We start from the raw sequence: 24,206 nt of genomic DNA, 5'->3' as shown, positions 1-24,206 counted from the left end.
GGCTAATCTGATCGTCACAAATTTTGCTTCAGGGAGAGCACACTTTTCTTCTTAAAGGGAAGTCATGGCACAGGATATTGGTTCAAGAGAGATGATTCTATACAACATGCACAGGAAACTTACACAATGTTTGGGAGGCCGGGCCATATCTGTACCGTATCCCATGGACTGACCGAAGTGCCTTCACAGCTTTGTGAGCTGCGAATTCCTGTGAGGGCGAAATGGAGAAACTGGGTCACTTGTATTGCTGCACTGAAACTTCTAGAAATGCTGGCATATTGCTTGAGCCTCATTGGTGGTCAACAGAGAGAGCAGAGAGGTCTCACTAGTTAACAGCTATATTTAATAATAGTAACTTGTGATGTTAATAGTATATTTTGCAACACACTTTATTATTGTTATTTTTTTATAGTGCTGAGGATCAAAGCACATTTTAAAACATAAACTTTTGATTTGGTTGATCCCCACACAAACCAATGATAGACAGCAGTTCTATTTTGTAGACGAGAAAAAGAAAGTTCAGTGAGGTTGAAGTGGTGTCCTGGGGTGACCCAGCAAAGAATGGGTGAGCTATGACAAGTGCTCACATTTCCTGAAGCTACTTAGGTGTTCTGTCCTCCTCCCTTTATCTCAGGAGCACTTATTTCTGTGCATTACAAGATAACTGACAGGGCTGTGATAATGTCAATCTTATCTCCAATTCATATCCTGCCCTTAGCGACATGTCTGTATATATAACAGATACTTAATCGATATTTCTCATAGGAATGTTGAAGAAGCATAAGTCTGCAAGAGTATTCAGACAATCATATTGATCCACAAGCATGTATTTCAGTAGGTCTACACAGATATTTCAAATGCATCTGGATCAATGAAGAAACCACCAATAAAATGACTGGCTACCTTTATGCCATGTGTTTGTTTCTGCTGGGAACAAGAATATCAATTTAACGACACCTCCTGACTTCTGAGGTCACAGAGCCTCTCACAAAGCTAAGTCAAGCTGCTGCTAAGATGCAGAAAGTCAGGGGAAAAAACAACACACACACACACACACACACACATCTCAACATGGTCAAAATCCTAAATGGCAGGTATTTTAACAGAACAGTACTGTTCTTTAAAACCTTTTCAGATGCTGTCAAAGGACTAGTTTTAGTGAGGGTTTAGACAGGTATTAGATGACAAATGAGAGGAAAGAAGTATGCTGAAACCAGCACACAACTCTCCCATTTCAATTTGCCTGTGAATAATTTAATACTTCATTTGAAGCACCCTGGGGAACATGCTGGTGTGTGGTGGAGCGAGCCTCTGGTGGCTGTCCTTGTTATGCTCAGGAATACACGTGGCATTGTTTGCCGATTTGTGGCTACTCCAGGGCAGGGCTCCGGGCACTGCCAGACCATTTCACAGTGATCTCACTGGTGGTGACATTCTTACAGGAGCCAATAGAAACGAAATGTAAACACTGTCATGAGTCTATGGAAAAAATTCAATATTATCTCCAATAGTCTTAGCAGTATTCTATAGCAAATGCAAATGTTCTTACAATTTGAAGATTATTGCATTTTGCTGGTCAGGACATTTGTGTTTTCATTATTTTTGATGACTATGAAAAAATGTATTAAGAAACAAAACACTCCTTTGCTTATTTGGACAAGGTTTGTGCACAATTTTAACTGTTATTATACTAAGTTAGCATACAAAGGAATGGAATTCACTGTGGAATTTTCAAATATGCATCATAATACTTTGTTATAATTCATCCCATCCCTCTGTTTTCCTGTCCCCTCCCTCCCTATAGACCCTCTTTCTACCTCGTGTATTGCATTATCCTCTCTTCCCCCTTTCCTTTAAGACATCTTCCTCATTTTTCATGGTCCTCTTTGAGTTTCACAACTAGTATACACACCCATACCCACCCTCACCCATGTCCCCCTGAGAAGTATTTAGATTGAGGCTCTTCATATAAGAGAAAACAGGAGGTATTTGCCTTTTTGAGTTGGCTTGTTTTGTACCACAATGATTTTTAGTTTTATCCATTTCTTCCTGCAAATGTTATGATTTTTCTTTATAGCTGAATAAATTTCCATTATGTCTAGGGAGCACACTTTCTTCCTTCATCTGTTGGTGGGCATCTATGCTGGCCCCATGTCCTGGCTATTGTGAATAGAACAGCAATGAACATGGATGTTGACTTAGTCTTTTGGGTATGTACCCAAGAGTAGTAGAGCTGGCTCTTATGGTAGTTCTACTTTTAGTTTGGGGGAACCTCCACATTGGTTTCCATGGTGGTTGTGTCAGTTTGCGGCTCTACCAATAGAGTACAAGGGTTAGTCTTTTACCGTGTCCTTGCCAGCATTTATTGCTGGTTTTCTTGATGATGGTCATTCTGACTGGAGTGAGATGGACTCTCAAGGCAATTTTAGTTTGCATTTTCCTGATGTTCAACACATTTTCATATATTTATTGGCCACTTGTAACTTTTTTTGGGGGGGAAAACATATTCAGTCATTAGTCCATTTATTGATGGGGATGTTTGTTTTAGGGGTGTTTGACTTTGGTAGGTCTTTGCATATTTTAGATAGCAGTCTCAAACTGAACATAGTTGGCGAAGATTTCTTCCCCATTTTGTAGGCTCCTTCAGTCTGCTGACTGTTTCCTTTGCTGTGCAGAAAGGTTCTAATTTCATGGAACCCTCTTTCCCACTTTGGAAGATTACTTCTTGTGTTATTGGAGATCTTTTCAGACAATCCTTGTCTAAATCTTGAAGCGTTTTACCTATGTTTTTCTCTAGTAGTCTCAAAACTTTACATTTCAGCCTTTGATCCATTTTTAATTTATTTTTGAGCAGGGTGAGAGATCTGGGTGTAGTCATTTCATTATTCTACACATGGTTATTCCAGTTTCCCTGCACAATTTGCTGAGGAGGCTATCTTCATGTCAGGGATTTTTTTTTTTTTTTTTTTTTGCAACCTGTAAAAACCAACTATATGGTTTGTATGATGTCTTTGTTAAGATTTCTATTGCTGTGAAGAGAGGCCATGACCCGGGCAACTCAAATAAAGGAAAGCATTTAATTGGGTCTTGCTTAAAATTCAGAGGTTTAGTCCATTACCATCATGGTGGGAGCATGGTGAGGTGCAGGCAGATAGGGCATTGGAGAGGTAGCTGAGAGTTCTACATCTGGGTTGGCAGGCAGCAGGAAGAGACAGTGAGCCTGGCTTGAGCTTCTGAGACCTCAAAGCCTGCTTCTAGTGATACACTTCCTCCAACAAGGTCACACCTACTCCAACAAGACCACACCTCCTAATAGTGTTATTCCCTACGAGCTTATGGGGGCCATTTTCATTCAGACCACCACATGTGAGGATTTGTGTGTGTGTGTGTGTGTGTGTACGCGCGCGCGCCCTCTATTTCACTCTGTTGGCCCACATGTTTATTTTTTAATGCAATACCATGCTGTTTTTGCTACTACGGCTCTGTGGCACAACTTGAGATGAGATGTTTTGATGCCCCTAACATCGTTTTCTCTGCTTTGGATATTTTGGTCCTTCATCCTTACATAGGAATTTTAGGGTTGCTTTTTCTACTTCTGTGACTGCTGTTACTGGAACTTTAAAAACATTTAAAAAGTATTAAATTTTTTGGCTTTTTATGTGTATGAGTATTTCTGCATGTATGTTTGTGCATCACATGCATGCCTGGTGTCTGTGGAGACCAAAAAGGGGCATCAGATCCCTCTGGAACCGGAATTACAGTTTATGAGCTACCACGTAGTTGCTGAGAATTGAACCCAGGTCCTCTGGAAGAGCAACCAGGGCTCTTAACTGCTGAACTGTCTCTCCAGCCCCATGTTACTGGAATTTTGATAGGGATTATATCAACTCTGTAGGTCACTTTTGCTAATGCAGGCATTTTCATAACTTTTATTCTATCCACCTATGAGCACAAGAGGTATCACATCTCCTGTGTCTTCTTCAATACAGAAGAAACAAGGTTAAGTAAAAGGGAGAGGAAGAGCAGTGGAGAATACTGTTTTGGAAGAAAAGAGAAAACAAAACAAAACAAAAAGCAAAAAACCCAAAAGTTTTCCCAAGAAAGAAGAAGTTCAAATGTACAAATGGATTCATTTATGAAGTGAGGAGGGGTTAAAAGAGGAAAGCTTTTATTTTGAAATAAAAACGAGTATGGTAAAATAAAAGAAACATTACTTAAAGGTATAGTAAAAAGAAGAAAAGGGGTGGGCACAGGCAAGAGAAGAGAACAGCATGACATGATTACCCTATAGTTAAAAAAAAATATAAGCAATGTTAGGTGATTGTATGAAGGGCAATAAAACATAAAAAGAAAAAAAATAAATGTGACAAAGTAAAAGTACCCCCCCCCAAAAAAAAGGGCAAAAAGTGGAAAAAAATGAAGCCCTTGGTCTTCAAATTTGGAGACTGCCAGTTATAGTCATCAGGAACCATAAGCCAGAAGACCTTGTGAATCTTATCTTTTCTGAGCATTCCTTCTTGCTAATGTTGATCCTGCATTGGACCGGTGTGTGATGTCCTCCGCGGGTGTCTGCACTTAGGCTTGTATGCAGGGTGCTGGGCAGATCTCTCCTGAGATTCCCTCACCACATTACCCACTGGGGTACCTAATGTTTTTGCTGTGTCTTTCCCAAGTGCATCGGGAGGGACAAAGGAGAGGAACCAACCCACAGCAGTGAGGTATGGTGAGGTGGATGGAGGGCCTGTCTTTGGACTTCCAGGCTCTCCTGAGCGTCAACACTGTGATTGGAGGGGTACAGCTGTCAGTATCAAGGCACATCCCCGGAACTTCGGCACGTGGTGCTCTCCAGCAGTGAGCAGTGGATAGGGACGGTCGACTACGGTTATTCTCAGTGGACCTGCTTTGCTCCCGCTGCTGAGGGTGGGGTTCTCTTTGCCTTAGCAGAACCTCTTTTTTTTTTTTTTTTTCTTTTTCAAAACCAACATCTTTTTTCATTGTCAGAGTGTCTGCTTGCACCACATCTCCCAGGGTTGTCTCTCACCTTGGGGCTGTGGCAAGTTAAATTGAGTCTCCCTGATTTGGGGCTGTTGTCTGTTCTCAGGTCTTCAGCAGGGTGGCTCAGTTTTAGGATGCTGCCTAGCCACTGCCCTCTGAATCATACAGAGTCACAAAACGGATTCCGTTCTGCTGTGCACATCCACACTGAAACGTCACTGCGCCATCAAAACCCACAACTGGCTTTGAGGCTTGTGGGGACTGTGGGCTTTGTCTGGTAGAAACCCCTAGTCTCTTCACCAAGGCTGCCTGGCTTTCCTTTCTGATGAGGCTTCTTATCCCCGCCACACCGCCACACCCTATCCCCAGCCCCACTGGAACCATGTTTATCTTGGTGTCGTCCTTTTTATGGTCATTATCCCTCTCTCTGCACTTACCCAATATATTATCATGACCTGTGAGAATTTTAAAGCTCTTCTTTTCTTTAGAGTGGAGTCTAGTTTTCCCATTCTGACTCTTGTCTTGGACTGGGTCAAATGGAGGCAGCTTCCAGGCTGCCATTACACCTGAAAGTCTAGTTCCCACCTCTTCGAGTTCCCTGTTCTTCTGGCGTTCTAGTTGCACGTACTGTGCTGATAAGTGGTTTAGATATGATCTATCCATAAAGAGTGGGCATTTCATCTTCCTCCCCCCCCAAAATTGTTTTCAGGGTGGCACAGACATAGGGGATCTCTTCCTTTCCCAATTGTCTCCTTTCAATTGTCCAAAAGGACATTTGTTGGCCCTCAGCTAAGCAAGAAGCACACTTTTATTGAAATATTTCCATATTTAAAGTAGTTTAATGGATGACTTTTAAAAGTTACCAGAAGCATAGGCTCTTACATATTGGTGGAATATTTTTAAAAATTTTAATAGGATGTGATGATTTCTTATTAACATTCAGAGATTTCTTAGTTCCTGAAAATTTTTCATCTTAGTTTTAGCGATTTAGTTTATGCTTAGCCCATTCCAGATTTCTCTCCCCTGCCTCACTCTACCCATATACCTTTGTATTATACGTATGTGTTGGTACATGTGCCTGTACCTGTGTGTGTGCATGTGTGTGTGTGTGTGTGTGTGTGTGTGTGTGTGTGTGTGTGTTTGAGGCCAGAGTAGGTGTTGGGGGTCCTCTTCTATCACTCTGACACATTCTTTTGAGGCAGGGTCTCTCCCTTAGCTGGGAACTCAGTTGTTTTTTTGGCTAGGCTGGTAGTCAGCATGGCCCAGCAATTTTCATATTTCTGTCCCCCAAAGTTCTGGAGTTACAGACCATGCTTAACTTTTTACATGGGTATTGGGGATCTGAACTCAGGTCCTCATTCATGCTTGTACAACAAGCACCCTGAACCTTTGAGCCACTATTTTGACAGTGTCCACCCCAGATTCCAAAATGATGTCACTCTTGACTTGCAGATTGAATGAGGTGCTGTGGTGGGGGTGGGGTTCAGTTCTGTGTGTGTCGCATGTTCAGCAGCACCCTTGGCCTCTATGCCATACATGCCAATTGCATTCCTCATCCCTGGTGTAGCAGTCTAAGAAAGGGAGTGGAATTACGAATGGGCAATAATCTGGTTGATTGTGCCATGCTAAGGAAAGCCTATAACATCCCTAGACAATGGGTCTGAAGTCTTCTGGTTTGGTGAGCACATAGATTGTGCTGGAAGAAGGCATGCTTCGTGGCCTCCTGCCTCTGCTGAACCTTGCATCATGTGTGCTTTCTCTTTGGCTGTTTCCGGGGTTTGTGCTTTATATGTTGGTAACAGTAAGTGAAGCATTTCTCAGGGATCTGTGAGTTGTTCCAGTAAATTATATAAACTGAGGAGGGCAGGTGTCCTGGGAACCTTGGGCTTTTTAGTTGGTCTCTGGAGTGGATGCCATCTCATGGGACTTCATCCGTTACTCGTGGAGACTGATGGCAACCCTGGGCAGTTAGTGTCAGAAATGAAATTGGCCACTTGGTTGGTGATGGAGAAATGATGTTGGAAAAGGCGCCACATATTTAGTGTCAGGAGTTGAAGAAGAAAAAAAATAACCACAAACATTAAGTGTGTAGCACAATAAATGATCACAATGGAACACATGCCTATCACCTTCCAGGTCAAGGAACAGAATAACAGCAATAACCCAGAACTCCCTGCTTCCCCTGGTCACACCCCCCCTTTCCCCCAAAGGTAATTGCTATTTTGACTTCTAACACTATTTATTAGTTTTCCTTCGTTTTTGAACTTTATTGGCCTTCCGGTGCTGGAGGCTCTGAAATGGCTCCCTTAATGTGAATCATGCCCTGTAGGCAGCAGCTTGTTGTGTCTGTGAGATAAGGAGAAAGGATCTCATCTTGTCTTTTTCACCTTTATGCAATCTAGCCCTGAAAGTCCCTTCCTCCTTAGGACCCGTATGTTAGCTATGTGCCCAGAGACTTAGCAGCGGTAAGCAAACAACACTTAAAAATTAAAACTTGCTTTTAATTATTGAGTCAGACTATAATTTATGAACAATTATTGACTCAATAAAGTTAATTACAGTCCTGCATGTGTGACCAAAGCTATAATATTAATCAAATCCACCCTGACCTTTTCTGAATAACCTGTGGTAAGAATGCAAAATAGGTTTGAAAGGATTGCATTTTGGGAAGCAGTAAGCAGTTAAAAGAAGCAATCCTGGAGCTAGAGTCTCCACTATGACTCTGAGAGTTCTTAGCCTAACTACTTAATGGTCTCAATTTTCTCATCTGTAAAATGGAACCAAGAAAATTTATAAAGAGTAAATGAGTTCATGAGTATAAAATACTTGAATAATGCATTTGCTACTATCACTAGTACTCAGAAACACAGTCTCAGAAAGAAAACCATGAAGCCTGACACATACATATAAGAACACATACTTACCACACAGCTAAAATTGGGGATTGTTGCATATTTGTAAGAATAGGGATACAGCAACATCTGTGCATAGGCGTGAAAGGACAGGTATGCCCTAACACTTTTTCTGTGTTTGCGAAGGAAGTCAGCTACAGCCTTCACTTCCGGCTCAGATTCTGGGAAAGGACCACAGTAAGTATCGTCACAAGGGTGTGTAGAGGCTCCTTCATCTGCAAGTCAGAAAAGAAAATGGGTTGCGGGGTTCAGGCAGGGAAGAAACCAGAAACACAAACAGGCATTGCTAAACTGGGCCTTTTCTTATTTTCTAAAAAATGGGTGATATTATTGAATGAGTAATCCAATTTCTCATTACAGAAATCAATAATGAAAATTTTGAGCTGATTCAAGCCTATGCGCTGTGAGAGGGCCTGAGTGGGAGCCAGGGGCTGCCTGTAAAGCTCTAAGGAACACTTTGAATGAACATCTCTCTCAGCTGTTCATTATCCTGCTGGAGAAATAATTCTGTTTAATCCCTTACAGCAGGCTAGGCTTCTCATTTATATGCCCCACAACACCTGTACTTTCTTTTCATAACATTGAACGCACATGTAATTAGTGTTCAATATTTACTGCTTAACATTCAGCTGGTGTTTACACTGTTCTAGAAGCCTGGGACACAATGGACACAGCACAGGAGGAAAGCTGCACTCTATCAGAACCTGCACTGTCACGGTTCTTTGTGGAACTCTCATCTCTTGCTGCCTACTTAGCAGCCAGGACAGTCGTATGAGAAGAGCTCTACACATGTTTACTGAAGAATTCAATGTCCAATCCAAAGAAAGAGGCAGACATCTGAAAAAGCATCTGATCACATACAGATCTTGATAGAGCAAGAACATGAGGCCAGGACAGAACACAAGGTCCATTCTATTTTTAGATCAGAGATGTCTAGATTGACTTATAAAACCCAGGAAACTTCTTATCATGGGGAGCCACTGTGTTGAAAAAAACTTTTAAATTTGATCTGTCTATCTGTCTATCTATCTATCTATCTATCTATCTATCTATCTATCTATCTATCTATCTTTCTATCTATCTATCTATCTATCTATCTATCTATCTATCTATCTATCTATCTATCTATCTATGTATGTATCTATCCATCCATCCATTATCCATCCATCATCCATCCATCATCTATCCATCTATCTATCTATCTATCTATCCATCCATCCATCCATCCATCCATCATCCATCTTTCTATCCTTTTGAGACAGGGTCTCATGGAACCCGGGCTGGCAGTGAACTCCTAACTGTCCCCCCTCAGCCTCCTTGGGTGCCAGGATTACAGGTGTGAGCCACCACGCTTGGCTCTAATGTTCATTTTTTAACATTTTTTTCAATGTCCATTTTTGGCTTACTAAGAGGACAGAAAAAGCTAAGAAGCACTCTAAGAACCACAAAGCATTGCTGTTCTAAGAAACTGTGGCTATAGTTATAGTTTGTGAGTTTATGTCACACTGTTGGCCATTATCATTCCCTTTCTTCCAGAAAACGATGCCTGCTCTTCAGTCACTGATCTCATGGCTTGAGTGAATACAGCTGAACAAACTAGTGAGTTGGTTTGAAGCATTCACAGAAGGGATAAAGGGCTAGAAAAATGAGACAGAAATAAAGAATTCGAGAAGTAGAATAAATATCAATGTGATTAGTAGGGCACCTAGAAGGACAGAAAAAAATAAACATTTGAAGAACTGGTAATTAAAATTTCTCCACAATGAAGGGAAAATTAAACAGACATTACCAAACAAAAGACAGATGGGAAAAATATCAATACTCGGACACAATAAAGTCTAAGGAAAGAAAATAATTTTAGAGAAAAAGATAAGCTGTTTAGAAAAAGAACAGCAGTCACATTAACATTTGACTTTTAAAATATTTTTATTTTTCTCTGTATGAGTGTTTGTCTTCGTGTGTATGTGTGTGCGTGTGTGTTTGTGTACCAAGTTCATACCTGGCACCAGAGAAGGTCACAAGAGGGTGCCAGGTTCCCTGGAACTCAACTTAAAGACCACTGTGAGCTGCTGTGTGGGTGCTGGGAACTGAACTTGGGTCCTTTGCTGCAACACTGCGTGCTGTTAACCACTGAGCCATCTCTCCAGCCTTGACATTTGAGTTTTCAACAATAGCATCAGGGATCTTGATTCCAATAATGTCTTTTTTCCCCCTTTGGGAGCTAGCACCAAATCTAGAGCCTTATAAGTATGCCACCCGAGCTATGTCCCTAAGTCCTTGATTTTGGACGGGGTTTTGTCATGCAGTCCTGCTTGTTTTCAAATTCTTGATTCTCCTGCCTCTGCCCTAAGAACTGTAGCACCTCAATTGGCTTCAAAGTTTTGTTTTGTTTTTTCTTTTAAAGGAAATTTGAGTGTTGACTTTTTTATCTAGCTGAACTCTATTGAAATGTGAACATGGGATAAATATGTTCTCTGGCATAAAAGGTTTCAAAGGTATACTGTACACTGATACTCTTTGAAAAATTCCTGGAGAAAATGTTTCAACAAAATAATACAATAAAAGTTATCTTTTAAAAGTGTACAATTCAGTTCTTTTAAAGATAAGTATAGAGCTGTGTAACTACCACTACATAATTCTAGAATGTTTCACATTACTCCAAAAGTGTTACTTCATTAATGTGTATAACCAGTATATATTAGTCAAAAACTTAAAAAATCAAATCAAATAAAAAATTTTCTAAAATATTCCAAGAAATGCAAACTGGTGGGAGATGGAGTGTGGGGATCAGAGGGAGTAAAATCCTGCTGAAATCCTGTATCGTTTTTTCAGTTTTACTATTAGCATATATTATACATAATAATGGATTTCGTTATGACATTTCCATACATGAATATAATATATTTTGATTATATTCACCCTCAATTACAGTCTCTTGTCTCCCTCTCACTCATGTTGATCTAATTTGTCTTCCAACTTCAATCTTGCTCTCCTTCCTTCCTTCCTTCCTTCCTTCCTTCCTTCCTTCCTTCCTTCCTTCCTTTCTTCCTTCTCTCTCTCTCTCTCTCTCTCTCTCTCTCTCTCTCTCTCTCTCTCTCTCCCTCTCCCTCTCCCTCTCCCTCTCCCTCTCCCTCTCTCTCCTTCCCTTCCTCCCTTCTTTCCTTCTTCCTTTCTTTCTTTGGTGTGTGTCAGCCAATAAGTTTAATTAAAGTTACATGCAGGAGCACAGACAACTTATGAACTACTGAAGAAAATGCTTCTGCCTCCCCAGCAACCATTAAACACCAATGCCTTCTCACCCCACCCCCAACAGCTGAGAGGTCTGGGGAGCTCCTTTGTTTCCATGATGGACTGTTGATGGGCTCAAGAGGACTAGTCTTTTTTTTTTTTTTTTTTTTTTTAAAGGAAATGTAGGTAGTGATTAAATTTAGAAATTCATGTTGAAAAACCTAAGCATGGGGCTTGGGAATATCAGAAGAAAATTACAACACAAGTTCACAATTAACAGGAGTCATGTGAAACGTCTAGCAGAAAATATTAAAGGAGAAAAAGGAAACCGTGGAGGACAGGGCTGGAATAAGATAGCAGAAACAAGTCTTGTAGCATTGATTACAGATATTTCCTACAGAGAAAATAAGACCCAGCAATAGCGTGTCTAGGTAATGAAGCTGTGGTAGAAACAGCAGATGTCTGTTTAAAGTACTGCAGCAGCTTTATGCCTCCTCGGCTGCAATGCTACAAGCTGGTAGGCTTAAAGCAATAGAAATGATACTTTTGCAGTTCTTGAGACTAGCAGTATAAAATCAAGACATCAGCAGAGCTGCCCTCCCACTGAGTGCTCAATGGGAAGAGCCCTTCCTGGCCACTTCTGGCTTCTCTGGGTTCCTGCCATATTGGTTTGTAGATCTGCTACTTCCGTTTCTGCCTTCTCCTCCTTCACATGGTCTTTATTGTGGTTTGAATATAAAATGTCTTCCACAGGCTCATTTGTTGATCATTTGGGAGGTCATGGGAATTTTAAGAAATAGTAGATCTTTAGGATATGCTGGCCCTAGCCCCTGCCTCTCTCTCCTTCTGTCTCTCTCTGCTTCTTGTCTGCTATGAATACACTCCTCTGCCACATACTTTTTCTGGTGTGATGTTCTGCCTAAGTGCACAGGGTCAGGGACCATGAACTTGAACCCTTTGAAGTCAAGAACGAAATAAACCCTCCTACCTTAAGTTGTTTATGGCATCATGCTGAGGTTTTATGTCACAGCGCTGAGAAAGTCTTTCTGTGTGGTGCTGTGTGTCCTTTCCTCTCGTTAGTTAGAGCTCACTCTAATATGCAATTTCTCCTCTTACCAAATGGTTCCAAACACATTCTTATAGAGATATTCCAGGTTCGCATGCATTTTGGAAGAGCCATGCCCCACTGCCATGTTCTGAGGGGGTCACCCTGCTGCAAAACACCACAGCAGGAAGAGCAGGTGGCAGTGACGTTTATTCACGGGGAGGTGATAGACAGAAAGGAGAGGGAGATAAAGAGGGAGGGAGAGAGAGGGGGAGAGGGAAGACCACACACCACACACCACACACACACACACACACACACACACACACACACACACACACAGAGGCTAGATAGAGATAAGATATCTTCAAACACCTATCCCCAGTGACCTACTTCCTCCAGACAGGTTCCATGTTCTAAAATTTCCATAGTTTTTCCCACCTAGGTCCTCTGTAAAACACATCCCTAGAGTCATTCTTCATGTCCGTTGTTCAAGTAGAGGAGACTGGAATACACTAGATCACAACCAACTTTAGAAATACAATAGTGGCCGGGCAGTGGTGGCACATGCCTTTAATCCCAGCACTTGGGAGGCAGAGGCACTAGGATCTCAATGAGTTGAAGGCCAGCCTGGTCTACAAAGTGAGTTTCCAGGTCTGTTATACAGAGGAACACTGTCTCAAAAAACCAAAACCAACCAAACAAGCAAAAACAATAGTGTAATTTTATTTTCATTATTTTTCTTATGAGACTACTTCATAGAAAACAATATGTTATGAATATTATCAAACAACCCCTTCCTATAATGTTATAAAGAAAATCTTAACTATCTACAATCAAGAAAGCCAGGCCATGTTTATGAGTGTGCTGACAGTATTATAAAGATGCCAGGTCTTCCCTATTTACTCTTTCTGTCCTGTAAAATCCCAACAAAAATTCCACCATCAGAAATTTTGGAGAATATAAACTCTAATTTAAAAACATTTATTTTTTGTTACTTTAGGTTTTTAAAATAAAATTTATCGAGCTATAACTTACATGATGTATAGCCATCAGCCAACCCTACAGCCGAGACAAAGGACAAAGATCAGCTAGCTGCAAGTCTCTCTCTCTCTTCCAGTGTGGGAATTGAACTCAGGGCCCAGGTACATGGTAGGTAATTGCTTTGCTGCTGGGCTGCACAAGCCCTTGTGCTCAGTGCCCTCTTCTCTCTCTCTGAGAAGGCACCCTGCTAAGTTACTCAGGCTAGCCTTGAACTCTGCGGCAAGCCTGAACCCTGGATAACACCTGCTCCATGTTCCCAAGTAGCTGGAATTACAGGGCTGCATGTCCAGGCCTCAGCACTCTTCCAAATGAGTAGATTTGTTGTGCCCTATTCATCTGTCTTTGGACATAAGCTTTAGCTTAAGGGTGATATAATCTTGGTCTCTTTGAGTAAATGTTTCAGTATACTACCTTTGGGTAGATGTTATAGGATATGTTTACATAATGAAGTTTTTCCAAAAGAGCTTTATTCAAATTGGCTTATAAATAATGGAGTGCTCTCACAAAATTAGCTGAAAATCCTTTTAGTTCATAGGACTTAAAACTTGACAAGTAAGTTACTTTTAGTTTGTTGGCAAACTAAAATAGAAGCATCTCCCTCACTGTTAACTTATATTTTACCCATGTCTATATTTATATAGATGGGTAGATATTTAAGATGCAATATCCATCACTTTCTCGGTTTCAAATATCATTTCCTGGTTCATCACTAAATAAAGTTATTAATGAAGAAATACTTTCTTTTTAAGTTCAGGAATTTGGAAGAATTGTTTTGAATTAAAAATTTAAAGAAGCTACAGAGTGAATTCCAGGACAGCCAGGGCTGTTACACAGAGAAACCCTGTCTTGAAAAACCAAAAAAAAAAAAAAAAAAAAATTTTTTTAAGAAGAAAACAGAGTTTAAAAAAAAAAAAGAAAAGGAATCAATGTGGCTGGTAAGATGGCTCAGTGGCTAGAGTCATTTACAAAATGATCTAACAAACTTCATGATCTAACAAACTCTAATTAAAAAATAGTTTTAGGGGCTGGAGAAATGGTTCAGTTGTTAAGTGCACTGACAGCTCTGTCAGAGGACCCAGGTTCAATTCCCAGTACCCACAAGGTGGCTCACAACCATCTGTAACTTTAATCCCAGGGTATCTGGTGCCTCCTTCTCGCTTCTGAAGGCACTAGGCACACACGGTACACAGACAGACATACGAGCAAAACACCCATACACACAAAATAAAAATAAAAGTAAATAAAGATATCATTCATCCATTCGTTATTTATTTCTTTCTTTTCTCTTTTTTTAAGGTTAGATCTCACTCTCTAGCCCAGGGTGGCCTCAAACTTATGGTAATCCTCTAGCCTCAACCAGGCACAAACCATTCTAACCAGCATGAAGCTTACTTTAATTGACATGTAGGTGCACATATTTACAGAGTACAATAAAATAATTTGATACCTGTATACAATGTATATTAATCAAATTAAGGTAATTACCATTTCTGTTTCAAGCATTTATCATTTCTTTGTGTTTGGAGCCTAGAAACCCCCATTTTCCAATTCTTTATAAAATAAATAACAAGTTGCTATAAACTGTACTCACTTTACTGTGCTGTATAACAATAAATCCTTTTTCTCTCTGACATATTTTGTTACTCAGTATCCAACTTCACTGGCCCACCCCTTCTAGCCTCTGGTAATCAAGATTTAATTCTTTTCTTTGTGATCAATATTTTTCGTTTCACATGTGAGTGAGAACATGCAGTGCTTTTTTTCCCCCCTGCATCTGTCTTGTTAACACATCATCCAGAAGAACACTACAATTTTTGAGAAGGAATGCATAGTTAGGAAAACCTTAGAAAAGCAGAGGAGAGGGACTTATCCCAACAGGCATTAAAACATCCCGTATAAGCATATTAATAAAAATGATACAGAGTCAGGAATATACTGGCAGACTAATAGGGCAGAATATGTAGGAATTTGCTATACTCAGAGAGCAGCAGCAGAGATCACTATGGAAATAGGTTGCCTGGTAAAGGATATTGAGAAAACTAGTTCATTAAAGAGTAATAGAGCAAACTCTGTCGGATCCTCACTGCATAAACACGCAAAAGTAAAATGTCTACTTTAATAGTGTAAATAGTGTAAAAAATAACGATAGTGAAGCAAGAATCAACCATAACGATCTGGTTGGTTACTGTTAGCTGGGTGCTTGCTCTAGCCCAGTGGTTCTCAACTTGTGGGTCATGACCCCTTTGGGGGGGATGAATAACCCTTTCACAGGTTAAGACCTAAGACCATAGGAAAACACAGATATTTACATTATGATTCATAACAGCAGCAAAATCACAGTTATGAAGTAACAACAAAAATAACTTTATAGTTGGGGGTCACCATGCCGTGAAGAATGGTATTAAAGGGTCACAGCATTAGAAAGGCTGAGACCGACTGCTCTGCCCCTTTCCTTCATCCTTCTGCATGGGCTTCCTGAGTGTGGTGATGGTTTTGAGGGTGTTTTTGAGTACCTACATTTTGTTGATGCAGATTATATGTGCATGGTGAGGGGTGGGAGAAAGTGGCTTTTGTTGTGGAATATCACTTTAACCATGTCAAGATGTGTTACATTTGTTTATGTTGTGGAATATCACTTGAACTAGGCAAAGATGTGTTGCATTTGTTTAAGCTGCATTTGTTGAATGATGTAAAGATGCGTCACTTTGTCTGCCTAAGGCACCTGATTGGTCTAATAAAAAACTGAATGGCCAATAGCTAGGCAGTGGAAGGATAGGGGCTGGCGGGCAGAGACAGAGAGAATAAGTAGGAGGAGGAATCTAGGCTTGAGAGAAGAGAGTACAAGGGAGAAAAAGAGGGAGACGCCCAAGGCCAGTCAGGCAGCCACCAGCCAGCCAGACACAGACTAGGATGTACAGAATGAAAAAAAGGTCAAAAGCCCTGAGGCAAAATGTAGATGAAGAGAAACAGTTTAAATTAATTTATAAAAACTAGTGGGACAAGCATAAGATAAGGCTGAGCATTCATAACTAATATTAAGTTTCCATATCATTATTTAGGAACTGGTTGGTGGCCCAAAAGAAAGCCTGCTACAGACTTTGAACATATATTTAATGATCGAGAGAGAGAGATGGTGTTAGAACTGAGAAAAATCCATTGCCATGACTGTCTGATTAAACAAGCTTTATTTAGACTGGCCAGACAGGCGCCTCACTCTAAATCGGGATTTCAGCCCATCCCTGGCTTTAGAAGTCTCTTTTATGGGGAAGGGTTAGGGCTGATAGAAAACAGCTGTTGAGATAATTGGTTGTTAGTGCCTGGACAGAAGAGTGTCAAGGCCACCTGTGGGGTAGATAAGTGTGAGAGTAGCATCTGGACAGAGGAGAGTAGGACTCAGGGCTCAAGGCTGCCTGCGGGGTAGATAACAAGATACATCATACAGAAGGGGAGTTGTAGCTAGAGTTTTCCTGCCTGGCCCACGGTCAGGACAAATCTCTCTCACCTGCCAGTCCCACAGCCACTCAGACACGACCAAGTAAACACAGAGACTTACATTGCTTACAAACTGTATGGCCGTGGCAGGCTTCTTGCTAACTGTTCTTATAGCTTAAATTAATCCATTTCTATAAATCTATACCTTGCCACATGGCTCGTGGCTTACCGGCATCTTCACATACTGTTTCTCATCATGGCAGCTGGCAGTGTCTCTCTGACTCAGCCTTCCACTTCCCAGCTTTATTCTCCTCCTTGTCCCGCCTACACTTCCTGCCTAGCCAATGGCCAGTCAGTGTTTTATTTATTGACTAATTAGCAACACATTTGCCATACAGAACATCCCACAGCAGGGAGTCATCACAGGTGTTCAGGGGCTTAGCCAGGGGTGGATATGCCTCACTGGGTCACAAATTCAGCACAGGTTGAAAAACATGGATTGCAGGATACATTAGGCTTTGGAAACAGAAACTTATTCTTGTAAGGTGTGGAGACTTAATAACAATGTGGCTCCTTAACAACAGTGTGGTTCCTGTGTTGTTTTCACAATGTCTCAGCAAGTAAAAGCTATATATAGTGCATATATAATTAAGATGGCAAGTGATGACATTTAGAAAAAAAATATTAGGAAGAATAGAGGAAATTTTTCTGAGAAAATTATAGACGGTAGAAAATAGCTTTACCAAATTCTCTTTAAATTATTTTTACAAGTCTAGTTTAGGTTTGAAGGTAGGGAGAAGAAGTAATTATCTTGTGTGACTGTTGAGGAAAGCCTTCATGGAGGAGACATTGTTTCTTGGAAGACAAAGTCTAGAAGGACAGATTTACAGTAGAGGATTACCTCAGAGAGTAAACAAATCAGTCAACAATGGCACAAAAGCAAGATACACTTATGACTAAAGTTCAGCACAAAATGTGAGGCAGGTAGTGTTGATGGATGAGCCATCACTGGTAATTAGGGTTGGTTCGTGGACCATCTTACCTGCCTCCAAAGAGGCCCAAAACACACCTTTCTTTTAAAATGAGCGTGAGTTGCAGGAAAGTCAACTTAAGTGCCATAGCAGTGTCCAGGTGTGCTTTTTTTCTAAATGGAAATAGGATATAAATTATGATATAAAAGAACCATGAACACATTAAGTTCTTTGTTGATCTCCTAATTAGAATTTTTTTCTAACTAGAATTTTTATGTGAAAGCATGTGTATTGAAATCTGTAGTCTCAATATTAAAAACTCCTTTCTCTAAGGCTAGCCATTGGAGAGTTCATTCAATAAATAGAAGATGAATATTTAGTAGAAAGAAAGAACGTTAAATTGTATGAATAAAATGGTTAAAGTATCCAGGGAGAAGGTTCTGAAGAATGATAGTAACTTGCTTGGCTGATAAAAATGCTAATTGCTTCGCAATGTTTTATTTCTATAATATATCAATTGTATAAATGTAAAGATATTAGAAACTGGGGCTGGAGAGAGGGCTCAGTGCTTGCTGCTTTTACAGAGGAACTGAGTTCAGTACCTAGCATCCAGGTGGGATGGCTCACAACCACATGTAACTCCAGATCCAATGGATCTGATGCCCTCTTCTGGTCTGTCTGTCTGTCTGTCTGTCTCTCTCTCTCTCTCTCTCTCATACATACACTAGAAATATTAGAAAACAAAAATAATGACCTAAGAGATCTTTAAGAAAGAAAACATTTTAAAACGAGAAATTGGTAAAACCAGAAAATGGTAATCAAATTCGGATTTATTTCACAGTCGTTTTTGATGTCTGTGGAATAGACAGGAATGGGATCTCTAGTAGTGTCAGGAGAAGTGTTTCCTATGGTTACGTTTCACTGGTTATATTATCTAGCTTTCTTTGTGTCTTAGAGTTTCTGTTGCTGTGCTACAACATCATGACCAAACCGGGGAGGAAAAGGGTGTGTTTCAGCGTCCAGCCCTCAGGTCACACTCCATCACAGTGGGAAGGCAGAGTAGAAACTCAAGGCAGGAACCTGGAGGAACTGAAGATGAGGCCATAGAGAAATACTGTTTGCTGCCTTGTTCCCATGACGGCTTTCCTGGATACACCAGGGTCACCTGCCTAGGGGTGGGTGTGGCACCCCCTACAGTTATGTGGGCCCTTCTACGTCAATCATTAGTTAAGAAAATGCTCCACAGGCTTGTCTAGAGGTCAGTCTGCTGGGTGCATTTTCTCAGTCGAGGTTCCTCTTCCCAGATAACTCTAGCTTATGTCAAGTTCACAGAACAAAAACAGTGAGTTAACTTTTTTAAAAAGTTAAATCAAAAAATTTCCTACAGGCATGCACTGTATGGAGAGTGTATTCTTCCACACCTTCATACTCTCCCCGATCATGCCCTTTCCTCCCATTTGTCTCCTTTGTTCATCTAATTTCCCTTTATTTATGTGATTTTATATTTATATATTATGTGATGTTATTGGGCTATATGAAATCTAGGAACCACAGATGAGAAAAAAATAGGCCCCCAGCCCCTCCTCCAAAAGGGTAAGGCCTCCCATGGGGAGTCAGCAAAGCCTGGTACATTTAGTTGAGGCAGGACCAAGCCCCTCTCCCCTGCATCAAGGGTGAGCAAGGCATCCCTCCAGAGGGAATGGGATCCAGAAAGCCAGCTCATACACCAGGGATAGATCTTGATCCCACTGCCAACAGACCAAGCTGCACACTGTCTCCCATATGCAGAGGGCCTAGTCCGGTCCCATGAAGGTTCCACAGCTATTGGTCTAACCTCCTGTATTTTATTGGACCACCAATGGCTTAAAGTTAGAATTTAACAACAACACAAATTACAGAAAGCCTACAAACTCATGGAAACTGAATAATGCTCAACTGAATCACCACTGGGTCAAGGAAGAAATAAAGAAATTAAAGACTTCCTAGAATTCAATGAAAATGAATGTACAACATACCCAAACTCATGGGACACTATGAAAGCAGTACTAAGAGGAAAGTTCATAGCTCTAAATGCCGACATAAAGAAGTTGGAGAAATCTCACACTAGTGACTTCTCTTTGTTTCTTTCTCCACATGTTTGTTCCTTATATGTAGCTATTGATTTTTGAATGTTAATTTTGTATCTTGCCACTTTGCTGAAAGTAACATTTCTAAGAGTTTTCTGGTCCAGTCTTTAGAATCTTTTCTGTATAGAACCATATAACCTGCAAATAAGGATAGCGTTACTTCTTTCTTTCCTATTTATATCACTTTCATTTGCTTCTCTTGTCTTACCGCTCCAGCTAAGACTCCCAGCACAGGGCTGGGGTTTGTGGGAGACTGATGGCACTTGCCTTGCAAATGCAAGGACTGAATTTGATCTTCAGAAACAATTTAGAATGACCTGGTTCTGTGGTACTCACTTGCAATCTCAATAAGAGGGAGGCAGAGACACGAGGATTCCTGGGACTGGCTGGGCAGCCAAGCTAGTCTAGTTGATGAGTTTCAGACCAGTGAAGAGAACTTGCTTCAAAGCAGTTGGGGACTTGCTGGGGGTAGTCCCTAAGGTTGTCTTCTGTTCTCCATTGTAGATGTAACCAACCGTCTTATTAAATAAGAAACACAGAACCAATGCAAAGAAGAAAGCCAAGAGATCAGAGCTGAGAGCCTTACCCGCCTGCTGCAGCTAGCCTCTTCAGCCAAGAGAGACCTACTTCCTGAGTGTCTGTCTTTATATAGACTTTCTATTCTGCCTTCTCATTGGTTGTAAACCCAACCACATGACTGCCTCGTCTCTGCTTGTTTGTACAGACCTCCAGGTCTTCTATGGTTGGTATTGAGATTAAAGGTGTGTGTCTCCAATGCTGGCTGTATCCTTGTCCACACAGAGATCTACCTAGCTCTGCCTACCAAGTTCTAGGATTAAAGGCGTGCGCCACGAATGCTCAGCTCTGCTATGGCTTGCTATTAGCTCTGACCCCCAGGCAACTTTATTTATTAACATACAAATAAAATCACAGTACAAATAAAATATCACCATACTCCATATGTAAGTACACATGTGCATGCACTCTGTACACATAGGAACACATCCATGTGCATATATAAAAAAGACTTTTATCACCATATTGAATATAAGTGGAGAAAGTGGATACCCTTGTCTGTTGTAAGGTATTTGTTACACTGTGGAAAAATATGTCACTGTGATTGGTTTAATAAAAAGCTAAATGGCCAATAGCTAGGCAGGAGGTATAGGTGGGACTTCTGGACAGAGAGAGCTCTGGGAAAAAGAAAAGTGGAGTCACCAGCCAGATGCAGAGGGAGCAAGACATGCAGGAGGAGAGGTAAAAGCCATGAGCCATGTGGCAGCATGTAGATGAACGGAAGTGGGTTAATTTAAGTTAAAAGAGCCAATTAGAAACAAGCCCAAGTAAGGCTGAGCTTTCACAATAAATTATAAGTCTCTGTGTCATGATTTGGGGGCTGGTGGTCCAAAAAAGCCTGCTACACTTGTCATGTTCTTGATTTTTTGGAAATGCTTTGCATTTTCCTCCATCTAGCATGTTTGCCATGGTCTGTTATGTGCAGCCTGCACTCTGTTGAGCTGTTTCTTCTCTTCCTAGTCTCCTTGCAGCTTTGTTAGGATGGGACACTGGACTCTGAGGAAGACCTTTCCCATAGCTATTGGGATGATTGTGTGATTTCTGTCCTTAAAGATTAAAAAAAAAATTTTTTTTTGAGACAGAGTCTTAGTCTCTAATCCAAGATAGCCTTGAATTCACTGTGCAGCCCTGGTTCATGCTGAATGTTGCACTCTTCCTGCCCTGGCCTCCCAACTTCTGGGGTTTTAGGTATGTGCTACTGTGCCTGATTTATATTTTCATTCTCAATGTATGTTTTTCTTTTCAATTGCATTTTAAAATGTCTCACATGTGGAATTAGAATGCTATTGATTTATAAAAAATTACAACAAAAATAATTTTTGATGGGAGGGGCAGTAGTATATCTCAGTGATTAAACAATTACCTAGTATGTATATGACCCTGCATTTGATCTCCAGCACACAAAAAGCAAAACTTCTTTGCTTGTATCACAAACTGTTGATTTACCCTGAAATAGCCTGTTAAGAGCACAGTGAAGCCATAAATATGGTTTAATAACATATACATACATGTATATAAGTATACATATGTATATTTATACACCCATGCATATATCCATGTTTATATATTTAGATACAATTATGTGTTATTATATATATTTTTCATAGTCCATAATTATCCTCATATATGGATTTTTTGACTCTTACTTTTTCTTCAGTTATACTTATATTGAATTCCTTATATAGCAACTTGCATTCATCCTTTAGAATTCACTCTATTTTATTGTAGCATAATTTAGTCTTTTGCTTCAATTGTTGAGAATTATACTTGTTTCTCTCCCTTTTTCTTTCCCTACCACAATGAACAATAATACAATAAAGCAGGACAACAAGGGTTGTGTGATGTAAACAACACTGAAATAATTATCAAAACACACAATTCTTATATCTGATTGGGACTAATTCTGTGGGGGTAAATTCACAGAAGTAGGGCACCAGCATAAAGAACAAATTCACACAATTCAAAGTTTTAAATTAAAATTATTTATTTATTTGTTTGTTTGTTTTTTTGAGACAGGGTTTCTCTGTGTAGCCCTGGCTGTCCTGGAATTTGCTTTGTAGACCAGGCTGGCCTTGAACTCAGTGATCTGCCTGCCTCTGACTCCTGAGTACTGGTATTAAAAGTGTGCACCACTACCACCTGGCTTAAAATTTTTTTAAATTTTCATATTTTTTGTAAGACTGCTTACTAAAATTGTTACTATCTATATTTATACAGATATAGGTACCATTTCTCCTTAATCCTTACCAGAAATCATCTACAAGTGTGTTTGCTGGCTTTATGACCAATGTGCTTGTATTCATGTTTATTTTAGATGGAGTTCCTTTCTGAATTGCTTAATCATGTCCTTCACGCTTGGGCTTCTTAGGCTGTTTATCTTTTTCCACTTAAAAAAAAAAGATTTATATGGAAGCAGATGCAGAGATCCACAGCCAAGCACCAGGCCGAGCTCTGGGAGTCCAGTGGAAGAGAGGGAAGAGGGATTCTATGAGCAAGGCTCTATGAGAATTCTATGAGGGGCTCAAGACCATGATGGGGAAACAGCTGACCAAGCTCATAGGAACTCACAAACTTTAGACCGACATGTGGAACCTATCTGGGACTGGACTAGGCCCTCTGCATATGGGAGACAGTGGTGTAGCTTGGTCTGTTTGAGGGGCCCCTGACAGTGGGATCAGGATCCTGGTGCCTGAGCTGGCTTTTTGGAGTCCATTGTCTATGGTGGGACGCCTTGCTCAGCCTTGATGCAGGGGAAGGGGCTGTCTCAACTGAATGTACCAGGTTTTGCTGACTCCTCATGGGAGGTCTTATTCTTTTGGAGTAAGGGGATGGAGGGCGGGTCTGGGGGGGAAGGGGGGAGAGGAGGAGAGGGGGAGGGAGGGGAGGTGGGGGATGGGGAAGAAAGATGATAGGGGAATCTGTGGTTGGAATATAAAATGAATAACATTTTTTTAAAATAAAAATGATTTCTTTTTAATTATGTGTATGGGGGCATATATACATGTGAATGAAGGTGGAGCCCAGAAGAAGGTGTTACGTCACCCACAGCTGGAGTTACAGGCAGTTGTGAGCCTTGGGATGTGAGTTCTAGGAACTGAACACAGGGCCTCCCAAGAGCAGCAAGCACTCTTACTGCTCAGCCATCTCTCCAGCTCCCTTTAGCTTTCTTGTTACACGTGTAGGAAAGTATTTTGTACAGACTGTCACCTGTACTGCATTTTACCCCGTCTATCATTTTCCTACTCTTAAAGTTCTCAGTCACTTTCTTCATTTTAGAAGTTTAAAGTTGTGTATCATTACTATGTCCTTTCTTCTTAAATGGATTTTGGGTTACTTGTCTTGGATGAGAAATTTTTCCACTAGTAAAGATTACAGGTACTTTCTAAATTTTCTTCTAGGAATTTGCTACTTAAATTCTTCCAACTAAGTCTTAATACTTCTGGATTTATTTTAGGATGTATTTTGTTATAACATTTTGTTATAACTTCAGCTTTTCTGAATGGCTCCCCAATTATGTGAGCATCACTCACTATGATTGTCCCAATGACTCAAAATACTACCGTGGGCATACTTTAAGTCTTTTACATGTGTAGATGTATTCTTGGATTTTCTGTGCATTATGCCATGTTTTCTATATTGCTATCCTAACAACTGAGAAATATCAGTGTATATTCTGCGATCAGGGATCTTTTTCTTTTTCTTTCTTTCTTTCTTTTTTTTTTTGGTTTTTCGAGACAGGGTTTCTCTGTGTAGCCCTGGCTGTCCTGGAATTCACTCTGTAGCCCAGGCTGGCTTCGAACTCACAGAGATCCGCCTACCGCTGCCTCCCCAGTGCTGGGATTAAAGGCGTGTGCCACCACTGCCCAGCCAGATATCT

The 24,206-nt window shown here is 40.6% G+C and overlaps 1 protein-coding gene across 1 annotated transcript in view; it reads right to left on the bottom strand.

Moving 5' to 3' along the window:
- Positions 1–24,206, bottom strand: part of Cpa6 (carboxypeptidase A6) — a 282,675-nt gene that overhangs the window by 3,354 nt on the left and 255,115 nt on the right. Inside the window, exons 9-10 of the mRNA XM_059255683.1 lie at positions 7,920–8,122; positions 124–208 (exon numbers count right to left, since the gene is read on the bottom strand). Coding sequence (XP_059111666.1) covers positions 124–208; positions 7,920–8,122 — 288 coding nt within the window. The remainder of the gene's footprint in view (positions 1–123; positions 209–7,919; positions 8,123–24,206) is intronic.

The sequence above is a fragment of the Peromyscus eremicus genome, chromosome 2, assembly GCF_949786415.1.
Source record: "Peromyscus eremicus chromosome 2, PerEre_H2_v1, whole genome shotgun sequence".
Lineage (NCBI taxonomy): Eukaryota > Metazoa > Chordata > Mammalia > Rodentia > Cricetidae > Peromyscus > Peromyscus eremicus.
The sequence above is the reverse complement of the archived record's forward strand: the minus strand, read 5'-3'. Positions and strand labels throughout refer to the sequence as shown.